This window comes from Vulpes lagopus, chromosome 2 (assembly GCF_018345385.1).
Source record: "Vulpes lagopus strain Blue_001 chromosome 2, ASM1834538v1, whole genome shotgun sequence".
Taxonomy (NCBI): domain Eukaryota; kingdom Metazoa; phylum Chordata; class Mammalia; order Carnivora; family Canidae; genus Vulpes; species Vulpes lagopus.
In genome coordinates, this window is record NC_054825.1 from 46,482,839 (window position 1) to 46,500,892 (window position 18,054).

The 18,054-nt window shown below is 42.3% G+C and overlaps 2 protein-coding genes across 4 annotated transcripts in view; both read right to left on the bottom strand.

The window, feature by feature from the left end:
• THSD4 (thrombospondin type 1 domain containing 4) overlaps positions 1 to 18,054 on the bottom strand; it is a 582,162-nt gene that overhangs the window by 134,961 nt on the left and 429,147 nt on the right. The gene's annotated exons all lie outside the window — the stretch shown is intronic.
• LOC121484389 (40S ribosomal protein S3a) lies at positions 14,379 to 15,243 on the bottom strand. Its single transcript, XM_041743614.1, has one exon. It carries the CDS (start codon positions 15,213 to 15,215, stop codon positions 14,421 to 14,423), a length of 795 nt encoding a protein of 264 aa, XP_041599548.1. The 5' UTR covers positions 15,216 to 15,243; the 3' UTR covers positions 14,379 to 14,420.

Below are 18,054 nucleotides of genomic sequence, written 5' to 3' on the forward strand. Positions count from 1 at the left end.
TCAAGCCTGTACTGCTGAAACCATTACCCTGCCTTTGGTGAACTGGAGCCAAGTGGCCAAGATGGACTTCTGAGCCTCAGGGCTGCTTCCTCTCTTAGTCTTTCTTTCCCTCCTTCCCTCCTCCCATAGGCCTCAAAGTCTCGGCCTCCTTTTCCTTTTTAAAATCTCCAGGACCCTTCGACTACTTAGGTTTCCTCCCCTCACAGCTGGCTGTGGGACGTTACCAGCCTCCCCAGCCCTTCCCAGCACATCTGAGAGCTCTCCCAGCCACTGAGGAAGACAGAAGGAGCAATTGCAGACTTAGGATAGTTGGTTGTCCATCTTGGCATTTCCCATCCGACTCTCCTGTTATGACATTGAGATGTCCCAGGGTCACTGCTCCTTTCACGCCTCTGATGGAGGTCATGAAACTATCCCTTCTTCCAAAGTTCTCTCTCTCTTAACCCTGAGAGAGTTCTCTCTCTCTAATAACCCTATTAGAGTCCCTGGGTGGGTGGAGGCCTTTAAATACTACTGATTGCTGGCCTAACCCTGCAAGACTCTAACTGACTTGGTCTGGCACGGGCCTGGCCGTTGCAAGTTGGTGAGTGCCTCTCAGGTAACGTTACTGTACACCAGCTGCTCTGGGTCCCTCAGAGCCCACCTCTTAGAAGGATCTCATTCCAAGTCTGTCTCATGCAGTGGTGTCTGTCTCTGGGGACAGATAGTGCTTTCCCCTGGCGACATTTGGAGACATTTTTGATTGTGTAATTGGTGGAGGCAGAGGGAGAGCACCACGGATGTCTGGCAGGTAGAAGCCAGGGATGCTGCTAAACATCCTACGAAACATGGGACAGCCCTCCGGCCAAAATGGTTGGTCCAAAATATGAACAGTGACACTGTCGAGAAAAACCCTGTTGCACCAGAACTGGAGACACACAATAGTACATTCGAACACCCTCACTCCTCGGAGGGGATCCCCAGCCCTGCAAGAAGCCCTGTTTGGAAGGTCTCATTTCTTTATGAAGTTCCTTCTTTCTTGGACAGCCTGATTATTATTACTGTTCTGGAAACCTTGCAGTAATCTTGGGTGTGTTGCCTCTCCTTATGGACTTTGTCCCTGGAAGGTGGGAAGAAACCTTTCTCTGTCTCAGGGGAGGGAAAAATGCTTTGTGTTTCCACTGCACAGAGTCATGCTAGAGCGCTCGCACCTCTTTAATTACATAAAGAAAGTTCTCAAGGAAAGCATGACAAGAAACAAGAACCCTGAAATTGGGGGTAAAATATAAACAAATGTTTTGGCTGATGTACTGCACATTTTTTAATCACAAAGTGTGTTTTCAGAGTGTACTGAGCCCTGCCTAGAATGGCTCTAATTAAAGATCAAAGACAGGGCCGTGACAGGCAGAGCAGAAGGCTGTGCCAATTCCACATCCCCTGCCCCTCCCTGGAAATATCCATGTGGTCATCCATTTGCCTCAGAAGTGCTTGTCTGAAGCACCAGTTCAGCAAGCATTGATTAAAGGAGGATTTTTGTTTTGTTTTGTCTGTTTATCCTCTTTTATTTATTTTTTAATTGGGGGAACTCTAAAATGTGGTTAGATAGCAACGCATTTTCAGGAAAGTAAGAAAGTGATTGGGAACCAGCCCACAAAGAGAGGGAGACACAAATTTTATGCTTGGGAAGTGTCCCCACTTTTATTGAGAGATTCCAACTTAAGGTGGGAGGAGGACAGTCACCCCGGGTGCAGGGGGAGGAAGGCCCTTCTCTGAGTACACCGGGGGCACGACCATGTTGGCTTAGGAGGGCCAAGGAGCCAAGAGGGGTCCCAGAACAAGCCATCACCTGTCCCACGGGCAAGGTAGCCCGAGAAAACAGGCCCCTGGGAGCTGAAAATGTCATCAAAATACCCCTAATGAGACAGAAGGATGGTTCTAGCAGCTACACACAGGATGGAGTTGCTTGGGGATGGGGATAGGGGTAGGGGGGTGGTGGTGGTAAGTAAACAAAGAGAAACTTATGGAGAGGCTGACACAACAGTGTAGGTGTGGGATGTGAGGTAGTGCAGGGCTGCCGGATGAGGAAAAGGCAACCTAAGGGTGAATGTTCCAAAGGAGTCACTGGGAAGTCCTGAGCATCTTCTAGTGTATCATATCCTCTAGAGCTGAGCTGCTCAAACTGCCCTCACAAAGACATAAGAAATGGAGGTGGGATCCCTGGGTGGCGCAGCGGTTTGGCGCCTGCCTTTGGCCCAGGGCGCGATCCTGGAGACCCGGGATCGAATCCCACGTCGGGCTCCCGGTGCATGGAGCCTGCTTCTCCCTCTGCCTGTGTCTCTGCCTCTCTCTCTCTCTCTGTGTGACTATCATAAATAAATAAAAATTAAAAAAAAAAAAAAAAGAAATGGAGGTGCAACTGGAGAGAGGGAGGTGATAAGAGCTAGGAAGGAACAAAAACACAGACATGTGAAGAGTCCTTGGGGAGGCTGTTTTAGCTCAGCTAGTGAGGGAGGGGATGTCTGAGTGTGGCCTGAGAGACAGGAGTCATCCGAGGGGGCATGGAGGCAGAGGGAGAGCTGGCCAAGGCCCTCAGGGGCCCTCAGGCTCTCCATCTTGGAGATGATGGCAAGATCGACTTTGCCAGTTCTTTCAACAGTGCTTGATGTAACATGGCTCAGGTCTCCTCCCCGGTCTGGCTGCGCTCCCCTGGATGAAGGCCAGTTTGTCACGGTTCCCGCTGAGATAGGTCCCAGAGATCTGAAGCCAGTCATCCAGCTGCGGGCTGACTGGGCAGAGAGCGCTAGTTGAGGACGCGTCTCTTCATGCAGACGGAGCCTCCATTAGTTTTCTGGCAGTTCTTCTATATTGTTTATTCATAGTGAGCCAACCTGGTGACAGATTGGACATAGAGGCTGACAGAGTGAGAAAAATCAGGGTATTTCAAGGGTTTGGGCCAGGAAAACTGTGAGGTAGATACGTAACCAAACCCCATGATAATTGTTTGGGTTTAGGCTCACTCCACTAGATTATAAAAGGGCCTTGTTTATCTTTGCATTTCAAGTGCCTAGAACAGTCTCCAGCTCACTGTGGGCACTCAATAAATACTAGTTAAACGATGAGATGACCGACCCTATTTCGGTCATTGCCGGCCCCATGGGTAGAGACTTCCTTGGGCGGATGCTGGGGAACACTTCCTTCTTTCTCTTGGTTTTCTTACTTGGAAAATAGTCATCAAATCCATGTGTAATCAGACTCCCGAACAACTTTATCAAGACTGTCCATACCCACAATACTCCAAGGGTCTCCTTGGACTATGGTGTCGGCATTGTTGGGTTCTGCTGGTTAAATGTGGAACCTCAGGCCCCACCCTGGACTTCCTGAAACAGAAGCTGCATTTTAACAAGTTCTCCAGGAGACTCCCGTATGTGCATCAAAGTGGAAGCACCTCTGGTCTCTGTCCAAATGGGCTCAGGCTTGATGCACCTCGGTTCAAAGTTGGGCGTTGGTCAACCTCAGGCAAGTTATTTAACTTCTCGGATCCCTGGTGTCTTCCCATTTAGTATGGGGATAAGTAATGCACTGAGTTGTTAGGAAGCATTAAGGAGGTTGTGGATATAGAAATATCCAGTGCAGAATCTGGAATATGGAAGGGGCCAGGGAATGTTCCACCTGAGACCCTTTCTAAAATGTCTTCTTGATGCACAGTCTGCTAGCAACCCTCACTTGAATTTCAAATTCATTTTCAAAATTGAATTCCTGCCTCGCCCCAGAAGATGCTCTGATAAAACCTTCACATAAAATGTTCTAACAACGGAGGACTCATGGCGCCATCAGAAACCTCTTTCCTTACTCTGCCCTCAAATCTGTTTCCCCCAGCCTTCTGGTACCACATAGTGGTAACAACTGGTAACCTGGCCCACTCCATGGCGATTCTTTTTATATAAGAAAGACACTTGTCATGCCTCTTACTATCCTTTTCTTGCCCAGCTCCAACAGGAAGTCCTCATATAAGGTTTCTGGACCCTTCACAACCCTGGTCAAGCTCCTCTGAAGGCCAGTTATCGGCTATTTGGCATATATGTGTCCTAAAAGTTAAACCTATTTCTTATCTAGTGACTAGTTTACATGTAAGCTCATACTCTCCTTGAAAGGTTTCTCTGCCTTAGTTGGCCTTTTGCTGCCTGAGGCCTAAGTCAATGATCCAGAAAAGGTCAACGCCAGGATGAAAAACTATTAACACCGGTCACAGATGAAGATGTCAGAGAGTTCTCAGCCTGCAGCAACCTACATGGGCCAAGCATCTTGCCTCTTGAAGCTCCCTTCTTAGAACAAACATAACACACTAGTCAGAGAAGGGGTATTTAAATCCCCTTTTCATAGACAATGTATTCTGATAGTCCTCTGGCTCCGAGATAGGATGCCTCTTTGTCCTTGTATAGCTCTTGGGGCACTATTTCTCCTCCTGAATCACCCAAGTGGACATCTTTTTTTTCTTCCATCAGCATCTAAACAAAACGGGTGCCAAAACCAACACAAAAGAAACAGAAGACTTATGTAGACCACTGACCACTACTAAATTGATAGAACAATAAAGAATCTCCCTGGGCCCTACTTCTCTCCTCAAAAGCAGGAGACCTAGATGATTTTATGGGTAAGTTCTACCAAATGTTCAAGGAACAGATAATCCTTACTTCATAAGTTATTTCTGAGTACAGAAAAAGAAGGAAAGCTGCCCATCTCATTTAATGACATTAGTAGATCCTTGATGCCAGCTAGATAAGAACAATGAAAGAAGAGAAAATAATAAACCCATGTTCCCTACCTTCGCAAGCACTATCTGGAATAAAATATTAGCTAATGGAATCCAGTAGTGGATTAAAATGGTAATAAGAACAGGCGAGTGATTTTTACCCCAGAATGTAAGGATGGCACAACATTTGATAAATCTATCAATGTATTTATTCCATCATTGGTATAAAAGAAAAAGATCATATGGGCATTTCAAAAGATGCAATTCAATAAAGCATTTGTTGAAATCCAATTTGTACTTAAGATCGAACATTTCTAAAAACACTTATAAATAGAGAAGCACTTTCTGATCCTGAAAATGGTTATCTACCAAAACCCACCTGGAGAAGATGTCACTCTCAAAAGAGAAAATTGAGACATATTCTTTCTAGGGTCTGGGAGAGACAAAGACGCCCACAATTACTGCTTTTCAATAAGATATGGGGGTCTTGGTCAGTGCAATGACACACAGAAAGGAAATAAGAAATACAAGGATTGGAAAAGATGAGACAAGATTGTCATTGTTTGCAGGTACTATGTTTATCGACTATCCCAGTCTCTGTGCCTCTTTCTACATTAGTGCTTTATCACCTGTCAGTTTCCACCTACTCCGACTATGAGCTCCCTGAAGGCACAAGGTGAATCTTCTGGTTTCTGCACTGCTACCATTTGCATAGTGCTTGGAATATAGTAACTGCTCAATTAAGTCTTATTGCATGAATGAATAAGATCCCTGCTTACCTGCTCCCACTTATTTGCTATCCATCAAGATAAACACAAGAAACATCTTCATTTTCGAGCAATGGGTAAAGTAATGAATGTAAACAATAGGAGGTGAAAGAAGACCTATGATAGGAATCTTCGTGGTTTTCAAAATCCCTATCCCTGCTCTCTAGTTCCTAATTCTGTCCTGTGTCCTTTTGTCCTTCTTTTTTGAGTGTAGAGTTTTTCAAACATCTATCTTCTCTCCCATTTCTAGATGATAGTCTCCAGTTCCTCTAAGAAGATCTTTCATTCTGAGAGTTAGCCTATTGAAGAGCTCCAGCACATCCAATAGGTGATCTATCCCCAAAGACGCTTTATCAAAAATCTCCACTGGCCCACTAGAAAGGGATTCTCAAACTCCGGTGAATCTTGGAGGCTGTTAGAAAATAAGTATGCGGGATCCCTGGGTGGCGCAGCGGTTTGGCGCCTGCCTTTGGCCCAGGGCGAGATCCTGGAGACCCGGGATCGAATCCCACGTCGGGCTCCCGGTGCATGGAGCCTGCTTCTCCCTCTGCCTGTGTCTCTGCCTCTCTCTCTCTCTCTCTGTGACTATCATAAATAAATAAATAAATAAATAAATAAAAACACTTCCTCTTTAAAAAAAAAAAAAAGAAAATAAGTATGCCTGGACCCCACTCCAGGCACCAGAAATCAGATTCTTTAGGAGGTGAAGTCCAAGTGTTTTGTGTGTATGTACCTAATATTTATCAAGATCAGCAGTGTTCCCTAGGTGATTCTAGCACATGGTCTTGTCCACACAGCTCCTCTCTCCAGGCATATCCAATTAGGTCTTTTCGATGGACTTGAAGGATGACTGCATGACACCATATGAGTTGGATCTCTGGCTAGTGTTGGCCATGCCCTTTCTGTAGTTTGAAGCAAGAAATCCAGACTAGACTTTTTTTTTTTTTTTTTTTTTTTTTAACGAACAAGGCATCATAAAAAGAGGGCAGGTGTGAAAACAATATTGGATTTACACATTAACACCAAATGAGTCCAAACACAGTGTTTCAATTAAAACACCCCCCCCACCAAATGCCTCCCATAATGATTATTTTCAGCTAGAACTCAGGCCACCATTCCATGACAAAGAAATCTACTGACAGATTTATTGGGTGTCTCCTCTACACCAAAAAGTACTTTCAAAGGGAATGTTCTTTAAAAATATGACTTAAGGTGTTTACAAACTGAAGAGCAGATAATTCAAAAATATAATATGTTCTTATGCTTTGTTGCAGTGGATGCTGTTTGGTGTGCTGTCCAGATTCCATTCAGGACTGAGGCTGGGGACTCACAGCTGAGTCCCTCCCCAAGACCTGTCATCAGCAGAAGGAAGTTGCTTTGCTTCAAGGTGACCCTCCCTTCCAGGGGCAGCCAGCATCCACTGACTGCTTGATGAAGGAGTATAGAGGCCTGGCCCCCTTGCCTTTATTGGGACAATCTGAAGAGTCAGTCCAGCTCTAGAGCTCCCTGAGATCAGCTAAAGCCCCTGTTCTATCTGCCCATTCTTGCATCCCTCCTCCCTCGTGGATGTTGATCCCAAGTACTCTCTCCAGTAAGCTGCCTGTATCCAAATCCCAAAGTCTATTTCCTGGGGAACCCAACCTATGCCATCTGCCTGGTTCATGTTGTATGATTCTCTATTTGGGCTTTAAATTCTTAAAATACTGGATCTTAACTATTTAAGATGTTCTACTACCAAGTACAATGCTAAATAAATATTGGCTAGTTCTCATTTTTACCCTTCAAATGGTTCTTATATGTCCTTCTTTTATAGCATGGGTTCAGGTATCAGGAGACCTAGGTTGAGATTCTCATTCTTCCAATTACTTAGGGGAAATCATTTAATTTTTCTAAGTCTCAGTTCCTTCATCTGCAAAATGGGACCAATAATAGTACTTATGAGGTTGTTGTGATGATTAAACGAAATACTCAATGTAAATCGCTTAGTAATAATGCCTGGTACATAATAAACAGTAGCTGTTGTTGTCATTAATACCAGAGGATTGGCACCAGTCCTGTGACTTCCATTGTTATGTTACTCAACCATAACCTTATTCCTTGCTATTATAATAGAAACTGGTCTTCTTGCATCTCAGTTTTCTTTTTCTTTTTTAAAGATTTTATTTATTCCTGAGACACACACACAGAGAAAGAGAGGCAGAGACACAGGCAAAGGAAGAAGCAGGCTCCATGCAGGGAGCCCGACATGGGACTCGATCCTGGGACTCCAGGATCACACCATGGGCTGAAGGCGGCGCTAAACCGCTGAGCCACCCGGGCTGTCTGCATCTCAGTTTTCTTTATCCTTATTGCTTCCTTCCACTTCTAACCAATGCTACTGAATTATTTTCTTACAATATTGCTTTCATTATATCACTTCTCCACTCAAAATTCTTCAGGGACTCCTAATTACCAAGACCTTCATCAACTGGCACCACCATGGTCATCCAACCATTATTCCAATGGAGAAGACTCTTCTTCATTGTCTTTGAACCACTGCTCAGTCTGAATTCCTCTCACATTTTTTTTTAAAATTTTTATTTATTTATGATAGTCACAGAGAGATAGAGAGAGAGGCAGAGACACAGGCAGAGGGAGAAGCAGGCTCCATGCACCGGGAGCCCGACATGGGATTCAATCCCGGGTCTCCAGGATCTTGCCCTGGGCCAAAGGCAGGCGCCAAACCGCTGCGCCACCCAGGGATCCCTCACATTTTTTTTTTAATCAATCCAAACCCAGTGCAGCTCAAGTGGACCCCTTCAAACTTCCTTTCAATTTAAGTCCATTGCTACTCCTGTCCTGAGCCTTCACTTACCCTAACATTCTTCCATGCTTCTAATACTGCATAGGTAAAGATAACTTTACAGTTCTAGATTTTTCCTCAGGTTCCATAATTGGGTCAAAAAAATCCCTTGCTAATTAATTAAGCTCTTCATCAGAAACTCCTACAAAGGTTGCTCTTTTGAGTGTCTCCATTGGTCCTTCAGTGCATTTCACATCATTAAACTTTACAAAAGGGTGACAGTAAAAAATGGAGTAGACATCTTAAAAAAAAAAAAAAAAAGAAGGATTTAGAAAAAAATTGACTCCCACCTATAAATAATACACAAGACCAAATGCTGAGCTGTGATGAGGTAATAAGACATATGGAATCTGTCTAGAAGGAGTCGACTGGCTTCCAGATTTGGAGGTTTGATGCCTCTGAGTTATTTTTACTGGTAGAGATTCCATTTTATGAGTAATATCTGGAGCATGGTATCAACAGTCAACAGTTCACAAACTCTTTAAAAAGTCTCCCAGCAGAAAAGGTTTAATTAAGCTTGACAGAAACGATCTAGCAGCTTTCATAAGTAATTGCTATTACCCAAAATAGGACCAACTCATAAACTGCATGATTTCAGAAATGATGAATCAATAAAAATGTTTATAGAAACAGCATTTTGATTAATTCCTTCAGACTAACAAATTCATGGCACATGTGATAAACTGAGATTTCTACTGTCAATTAGGGAAACCCAGAAATCAAACCCAGCCCTCGAATACTGCCTTTTGGATAACTGATCCCAGATTTTGGCATTGGGAATCACTTTTCAAGCAGCTCCTCTGAGATCAACTGCACCAAATCTCTGGGTCGTATTCTTGGGACAGTCAAGTTCAGTATCGCTTTGGCTCCTAGCCATGCTAAAAGGCATAGTGAGACTGACTACAGACAACATTTGTCGTGATCATTATGAAGGCTTGACAAATCAAACAACAGGTCACCTCTGACTAATGAATGGCTTCTCTTTATGCAGATAAACTCAACAGCAACCAAAAATCGCTACTAGTGATAATCAAGTAATATCTCCTCTAGAACCGGGATAAGGATTAACATGGAAGTTCCATTTATCTAGAGTACAAAGAATAAATATGTTCTGTTATATGGTGCTATGCTCATAGCAAATAACCTTTGAGTTTCTAGAAGACTCTAAAGGACCGTTTAAGCCATCAACAAATATGAAATTATTTTCACTGTCATTTTAGTGTCCAAACACATTTATTTGAAACTAATCAGTGTGTGAGAGATATAGTAATGCTCAGCTGATCAGAATAGTAGGAGCTCAAACATTCCAATGGAAATGCATGTACCTATTTAACAGGTACATTACCATGTCATTCCCATACACCACCTTCTGTTTTTTTCCCATACTCTCTAGAGTTACTTCATGAGTACACAAAATAACTGACCAGGTAACTGAAATAACATGAGTGTGTCAGAGCATCCCAGGGCTTACAGGAACTTTCAGGGGCACCCAAACTCATCCCTCCTCTGGGACAACTGTCCTAGCAGCTCCCAGGTTGTTTTCTATTGACAATCTCTATTGAAGTGATGAGAATTGAACACTCTCATTGTCAGTCAATATTTGGACAGCAATTTTCAATTTTTTCTGTGGAAACTCTTGACAAAATAGCACTTATTATGTGCACTTCTCCTGCATTTAGTGCCATATTTCACAGCAATCTAAATTGCCATCAATTGAATACTCTGGTTTCTCTTCAGATGGCATAAATCTTTCACTTTTTAAATTACCATCAATTTTAAATTATACCCTGACATCCTAGATGTTAAAATATGAAAAAAATGTGCATTTTAGAATAGAGCACATGGTCATTTCAGTCTTAATCATACTTGGAAAGAACAAGAAATCATAAACATGCAGAATACTGCCACAAAGAGCTCCAGAAATCATCTAGTCTAACATCTTGCATTCCCATCTCTAAAGACCAAGAGATTTAGAGCCAGGAGGTTATTTGCCCAAGATGATACCAAGATGGGTAGCTGATAGAGAGACTGGAAACAGGCTGGACTTCCAGGCCACCAACGCTGCTGCTTGTTGACCTTTCCAACTTGCATCCCACCTGAGGGCTATGATATGCCCCCACCAGCAACAGGGTTACTAGGGCAGTTGAGTGCAGGCTGGAGGGAGGGGTGGCACAGCACAGGCCCAGCTTGAATTTATCCATCCAAGCTTCACTTCTCAAGTTGTACAAGATCACATACAGAATTCATAGATCTAATTATGGTCACTGGATACTACCATTATCACCAAGGTTGTTTCAGCTGAATTATTTGGCTAGAACACTGAACTAATCCCAATGCCCTCCGATGACAAATCATCATGCAAGAAGATGACCTTTGTTGGTAAAGGGCATATGGATGGTTACGATCCCCAGGCAAAAACCTTGATATGACCATCTGATCAAAGCTGGATCCCCATTTTTGCTACGTTAAAGCACTGCAGGCAAATCATGTGTCTTTATAGAGAAGTGTAGCATTCACATATCTTTACTTATGTCTTGTGTCAGGGACAAGGAAGGGGAAAGTACAACTGTGCTTTCAAATGCTAACTATATGTCAGGCACCGTAATAAGCATTTTACATTACTTATCTCACTTATCAACCCCGTAAGGTAGGAATTACCAACCTCATTTCCTGAATGAGAAAACAAAAGATCAGAGATGTTAGGCAACTTTGCTAAGGCCTGACAGGTGGTAAAGTGGCAAGCTGGGATCTACAGCCTTCCACTTGTCCGATCCCAAACACTGGGTTGTTTCCTCAGTGCTTCCTCTCAGCACTCTCAAAGGTTCTGAAGCTCAGCATCAATACAATGTGCAGTGCATCCAATGTTTTTCTTCAAGCTGACTTCTGGGAATGCACATGAATTTCTAAAGAGCTCTATGTAATTCTAATCGCACAGGCTGGTCACTCCTGATAGAGAAGTTGAATAGAGACTAGCTGAATGAAGTAATACTATGTAACATTTAGATAACCTCACACCTTGTTCAGGATCTCCAATCTGAAATTGGAAAAATGAGGTGGAATTTCCAACCAAGTTGGAAAAACTAACTGCTATTGTCAGGTGGACCTCCCTCCATGTGTAGGTATCTATTTCCACTAAGCAAATAAAGTTCTTTCTGAAATAGGATGCTGGTTGTGCCACTCACTAATATGTCCTGTTTGGGTCTAAACATTTGAATATAATGTACAGAGAGAAGAGATAACTTGAGCCACAGAGTAACAGAATAAATAGGAGCAAAGGAAATTTCGATTTATATTATCACCAAGTAGGAATATAAAATAATGTGCCAGACAAGTAGAATGTGATCGGGAAGTGAAGTCATTGAAGGAGAAGCGTTTATGCAATCTTAGGAGCAGACTGTTGAATAAGAAAAGAATGAAATGGTACTTCTGTCCTCTCCAAACACAAGGGTCTCCGCTTGTTCTCCCAGATGCCAACTGTCCCCACTCTGCTAGGTTTGGAGGGAGACTCCCCTGGGTTCTTGCTAGCACATCCATCCTTTTTGTTTAAATCCTAGTTTGGGCTTTATTTTTAACTTGTAAGATATGTAAAGCTGCAGAAAAGCACAGAAAATAACACCCAAGTACTCACTGAATCAAACTTTTGTTAAATACATATATTTAACAATAACAAAATATATATTTTTGATATATGTATATATATCAAATATATATATATATCAAAGCCTCTTCAACATTATCAAAATGTTATTGATATCGCTCCCTACCCCCATCTCCTCCCCAGAGGCAATCTCTGAAGCTGGGGAGTATCCATGCTCTTACATTGTTATGTTTGTGTTCTATTTAAAAATTTGCATGGTGGTAACAGTGTCTTAAGTAGCTTGCTTTCTTCACTCTGCCTTCTTGAGATCTATCCATATGGACACATATGCATCTAGTTTATTCATTTTAACTGTTGTTAAATGCACACATGTGGGAGAGTTGCCCTCAAGTATATACCTCGAAGTGAAATTGCTTGTTTTTATGGCATGTGCATTTTCAGTTTTACTGGAATGTGCCTCTGTCTTTAAGTTTCGCTCATCGATACACGCTGTTTCTACATCAAAATAAGACTACCTCCAACAGCACTAGGCTAAGAGAGAAGTTCTATGAAAATTTAAGTGGGGTTAAACAAGCATCATAATTTTCTTCAAAAGGCCACTTTTGATACTTCTTGGTTTTAGATCTTTCCATGACTGAATGTGTTTCCAAGCTTTGGGCTAGGACCAGCGGTGGAAAATAAGGACCCTTGTTGTTCAGAGGTGTGTGCTGATTGTTTGGGGTCTGTGGACATCAGCTCATGCCAGCCGGGTAGGAACTGGTAAATGGCTCCTTTGAGGAAAAAGATAAACAGAAATAAATGTCAGAGCTAACTGGAAAATTGTTTTCATAATTCAATTTTGTTTTACATAACCTTGCTCCCTAAATGTTAGCAATTTTGCTGAAAAGAACTGTTGGTGTTATTAAGTAGTCACTAAATGTTGCAAAGAGACAGCTCAGCAAAACTCACGGATCGAGAAACCATTTTTATGACCATTGTTTCACCTCTGGGGGTGGCTCGCTGTATTTTGTTCCAGGTCCCCAGGGCCCAGAGGTAATAACATCTGTATTTTTAAGACCAGCTTTGCACCACACCTGCATATCAATTCCCTTTTTCGACTGCTGCCTCTAAACCAAAGCCAAATGTTCGGCTACAGATTTGGTTTCCAGGGTTCGGCTAAGTATTAAATGCAGCAACTCCAAAACTTCACTGGCCCTACAAAAATGTTTTTAAGTGATGTTGAGTCCTTAGAATGTTCAAAAAATTTTGAATTCTTAGAGGAAAAGGAGATGAAAGGAAAGGAAAGACAGGAAGGCGAAGAAAAGGAGCAGGCAATGAGAAATTACCGACAAAAATAGAAGTTAAGTCTAAATGATGGTGGAAAAAATTTTAAACTAAAATAATTTAAGGAAAAATTCATATGGTCTAATTTCATGTACTTCCATTAATTTATTTCTGGCTTGTGTCTGATTTTATTTAAAAAGTAGAGGACTGCTATTCAACTTTCTAAAAGCAACCGGAGGAGAGGAATACAAAATAGGGAATTTGAGGAATTCAGGACATCTCAGTGTGGAGTTTCCTTCAGTTGATACATCGCAATAAACTTCTGCTGACATTTGCCATGGTATCATAGGATGTGATGTAAATCAATTCTCTAACTTACAAATTATCTTCTACTAATGAGAAGTCGTTAGAGATTGGTCACTCCCTGGTGACAGGTAGGAAGTTACTTAGTTAATGGCTAATTTTTGAATCCCTATTACAGGCATGGGTTACTCTGAGGAGCTGACCTGGAAAACAATCTGAATGGACCTCCAAGGGGCTTTGCTGCACAGTGGCCTAGCCTGGCAAGCAAGGTTTCTTGAAGAGAGTCAATCCTATTCATGATAAATGAAGTGGGACCGTCACGGATTCTTGGAGCTGAAGACCACCCAGTTCAAACCTCTTGCCCAATGTAGGAACTCCACCTGCAGTTCCCCTGAGCAGGTCAGCCAGTCACTGCTGTGGGACCTCTGCAGTGAAGGGCGTCTCTGTAGCTGGAGGCAGCACAATCCTGGGTTTGAATTTGGGCCCTCTATTACTTCTACCTACTGTGCCACTGCGAGCAGTGGAGGAGAGGTCCAGGGTTTTGAAGATGGCATTGTTGCCTCCTCCTGCCTACCTCCACCGATTATTCCCCGGGGTTAAACCATGTCAGTTCTTTCAACTGTACTCATTTGACAGGGACACTAATTACTAGTCCCGGTCATCCTCCTGCCCACCCTGGGCCGTGCTCTAGTTTATCAGAGCCCTTCTTAAAATGAACTTCTCCAAACAGAACATACTGTGGTCTGTCCAGCAAAACACAAAAGGACAACACTGATTGCTCACAACACTGTATTTCTATTAACACAATATGCAATTAGATTCACTTTTAAAATTTTTTCATTGCACTAGTGGTTTTTTTTTTTTTTTTTTTTTAAACATCATAAATGTTTTTATTTGTCACCATTAAATGTCTGAATTTTAAACAGATTCTTGGACTGGTGGTTCATATCCATCAGCTCGTTCAACTTTAGCACCGGTCTCATCCCCCGTAGCTTTTCCAGAACTACTACCTTCACCATGAAGCTCCATGAGTTTTCCCAATTCAAACTTGGGCTTCTTTAGCATTTTTACTTTTCTAACAAAAACATCATGGAGTGGATAAATAGACTGACAAGCTTTTTCTATATCTTTTCCGATGCTGTCTGGAATCAATTTATTGACCACTTCTTTCAAGTCATTTGTTTGCACCTCTCGGGTCATGATTTCCATCATCTTTTTCCGGATTTGGCGGACCTGTTGGTGCTGAGCGTAAGAGGTCTTCCGAATCTGATTATTGCGTTTTTTAGTAAAACCAACACAAAATAGACGAAGCAAATAACCATCGGTAGTCTTTACATCAACATGAGCTTCAATCATGGTCTGCCATTTTTTGACCATGGAGCACATTTTGTCACGGGTAAGATCCATGCCATGGAAATTAGTCAGGCAGTTTTTGCCCTGCACATCCTCAGTGATTAGCTTGAATTTCCTAAATGCAACTTCATCATTCTGCAGATCAGCAAGGCTAACTTCAAAAACGCGACCCTTGAGACCATCAGACGCAATTTTGGTTCCTTGAGTTCTTGTGACTAGTGTTTTTCCAATATTTCTTATATTGAACATAGCTGGCGCTTTCACATCATACCAATCTTTCTTAGAAAATGGATCAACCACTTTCTTCTTGGCTCCCTTTTTGCCGCCTTTCGTAAGGCGCTTGTTCTTGCCGACCGCCATGGCGCTGCTGCGGGAGCCAAAAGGGCGGAAGTGCCTGCACTAGTGGTTTTTAATGATCAGTTCAAATTTCCTGATCATGTCTAGATGAATTGCAGATTTTTTTCAATCCAGTCATTTGTCTGTTCCGGATTGGTATTTTTTTTTTTTTAACTGCCATCAAGTTTAGATATTTGCAGTTGCCGAATTTTACCCTTCTTCATTTCAAAAATGAAGACATTTGTCAATTCTAATCTTGGCACATTCAACTGGCACATTTGTGTTGTGTGTCTGTTCTGAGCCAGATGCTGTGCTTGGAGCTTGGAATGGCAGTGAATGGAGACACAGTCTCTACCCTTGAGGAACCTCTATCCAGTGAGGTGAGTCCCATGAATGAAGAGAAGGTTCCAGCAGCCCAGGAACAAGTTGCTATGGGAACTTATATTGTCATCCACACTGAAGGGGCATCTCTCTCTCTTCCATTTTATTTTATTTTTAAATATTTTATTTATTTATTTGAGAGAAAAAGAGAGAGAGAGAGCGAGAGAGAGAGAGAACAAGAGGGGGGAGGAGCAGAAGAAGGAGAAGCAGACTCCTTGCTGAGCAGGGGATCATGACCTGAGCCGAAGGCAGATGCTTAACAGGCTGAGCAATCCAGGTACCCTCTCTCTTCCATTTTCAAAGGAGAAAGAACCAGTCCCCAAGCTTCCTTGTCTCCAGTTACTGTTCTCTTCAAATATTATATATTCTTCATCTCCACTCAAAATTTCATCTTTTTTAGGAACCTTCCATGATGACTCTAACCAATACCGACCTCTCCCTCTCCTTCCTTTTTTTTTTTTTTCCCTCTCCTTCCTATACTTGAAGAATGTCTTCCAACTAAGCATTTCTGGATCTAATTAAATATTTTCAGAGGCCAGTATTTAAACATTTCAGATTTATGGCTCTTCTTTCCAGTGAGATGATGCTTTGTAAAGTCAGAACCAAATATTACTCTGCTCTTCTGAAAAACCCAGTACAAGGTGGAGCTGGGCAGTAAGTTAAACCTCTGTTCTAGGCTTAAAAAATCTTTAACGGATGTGACTACTCACCACAGGATGGCTACCAGAATTATAGATAAATAAAAGGCTCTGATAAAACACATAAGTCTTATCAGATGATAAAGGATTCAGTAGGGGAGGAAAGCTTTTCCCTTCTTCCCTTCTAGGTTCTTTGGCTAACCTAATAATTTCATTGACATGAGATTATTTTTTTTTTAATTTTTTTTTTTTTTTTTTTTTTTATGATAGGCACACAGTGAGAGAGAGAGAGGCAGAGACATAGTCAGAGGGAGAAGCAGGCTCCATGCACTGGGAGCCTGACATGGGATTTGATCCCGGGTCTCCAGGATCGCGCCCCGGGCCAAAGGCAGGCGCCAAACCGCTGCGCCACCCAGGGATCCCTGACATGAGCAGATTAACAGGAGAAAGACAAATTTAATTTCACATGTACAGGAGCTTATAAGACTATGAGACTCAAGGAAGTGACCAAAGCAGGCAGCTTTTATATCTTTACTTCTTAGACAAGGAAACAATAAACTTGTGAGGAATTGACAAGACAAAGAAGTCTGGGCTTGAAGTAGTAACTTAGGGAAGAAGTAACAAGGTTTATTTATACAGCCTTCTCCATCCTAAATTCCCTATCTCTGGTGATAAGGATGTCTCTCTTTCTCCTGAAACAGGGATGGTATCTTTCACATGGGAGATTTATTGCCTGCTTTCAGGGGGTCATGGAGGTCAGACTGTCCTTCCTGTGCTATTTCTTAAGTAACTTTAATTCAAAATAATCAATATGCCAAGATCACAGACTCTGGGGAAGCCTGGACCAAACCTCATCAAGCCTGGACCAAACCTACATCAATACAAATAAATCCAGGAAGCATTCTAAAGTAATGTATGAGACTATTAGAGAGCAGGATTGCTTCACAGCATAAAACCAAAATGAGTTAAACAAATTCCATTTATTTGAACAGGACACAGAAGCAATAAGTGATCTTTTACAGATCTGCCCTCTTGCTTCCTAATATATGACAAAAATGTGTCATAAATCTGTGACTACAATATATGGTCACAAATGTCACAAGAGGTCAGGAAGACAGGAAGTCAAAGATGGTCCTGATGTTTTAGGTTCAATTGACCTGGGAAATTTATGATTGCATTTAGAGAAACGGTAACGTTTAGAGGAAGCAATAGATTTAGTTTAGTTGCTTGTTTATCCCCTGCAGCATTCCCAAAGAATTCAAAGTAGGACTACAACCATCAGGTAGCTGGAATAAATGGGATAAATGAATGGGAACATCCCACGTGGAAGGTGGGGACTGGATGGGCTGACTTTAGGACAATGTGTGAGGACCAGGAGAACTTAACATTGTGTAAATCAGGGCAACTGAATTCTCAAAAAATCTGCAAGGAGGTGGGGAGGCAGCGGAACGCTGTGAAAATGGCAGTCAGATGTGGTAATCAGGCAGTTACCAGTGTCCTTGAGAATAAGGGGTAGGTCAACCCAGCCTGGGATGGGTAATACAACGAAGTAGATGGTGGCAAGGAAATGCAAGAGATGGGTAGAGCCCTTTGCAGACACTTTTCAGAAGTGCTTTATTTGGCTCAGAGAGAGAAATACCCAGCCAAAGCAGAGTGGCTGGGCTTTGGGAGCAAGCATTTTGATTCTACCATTCTGATGTCCAGTCCTAACCACAGAATTTCCATGTCTGAAGCTGGCTTCTATGGTTACAAGTTGCATTAATAAATATTCCCTGGTGTATGAGGAAGACAGGGAAAAGGATCTATTTATTCAGTGAGTTTATGGTCTGGTCTACAGGCAGCAA

Coding starts and splice junctions, on each gene's coding strand:
- LOC121484389 (XM_041743614.1), bottom strand. CDS start 15,215: ATGGCGGTCGGCAAGAACAAGCGCCTTACGAAAGGCGGCAAAAAGGGA.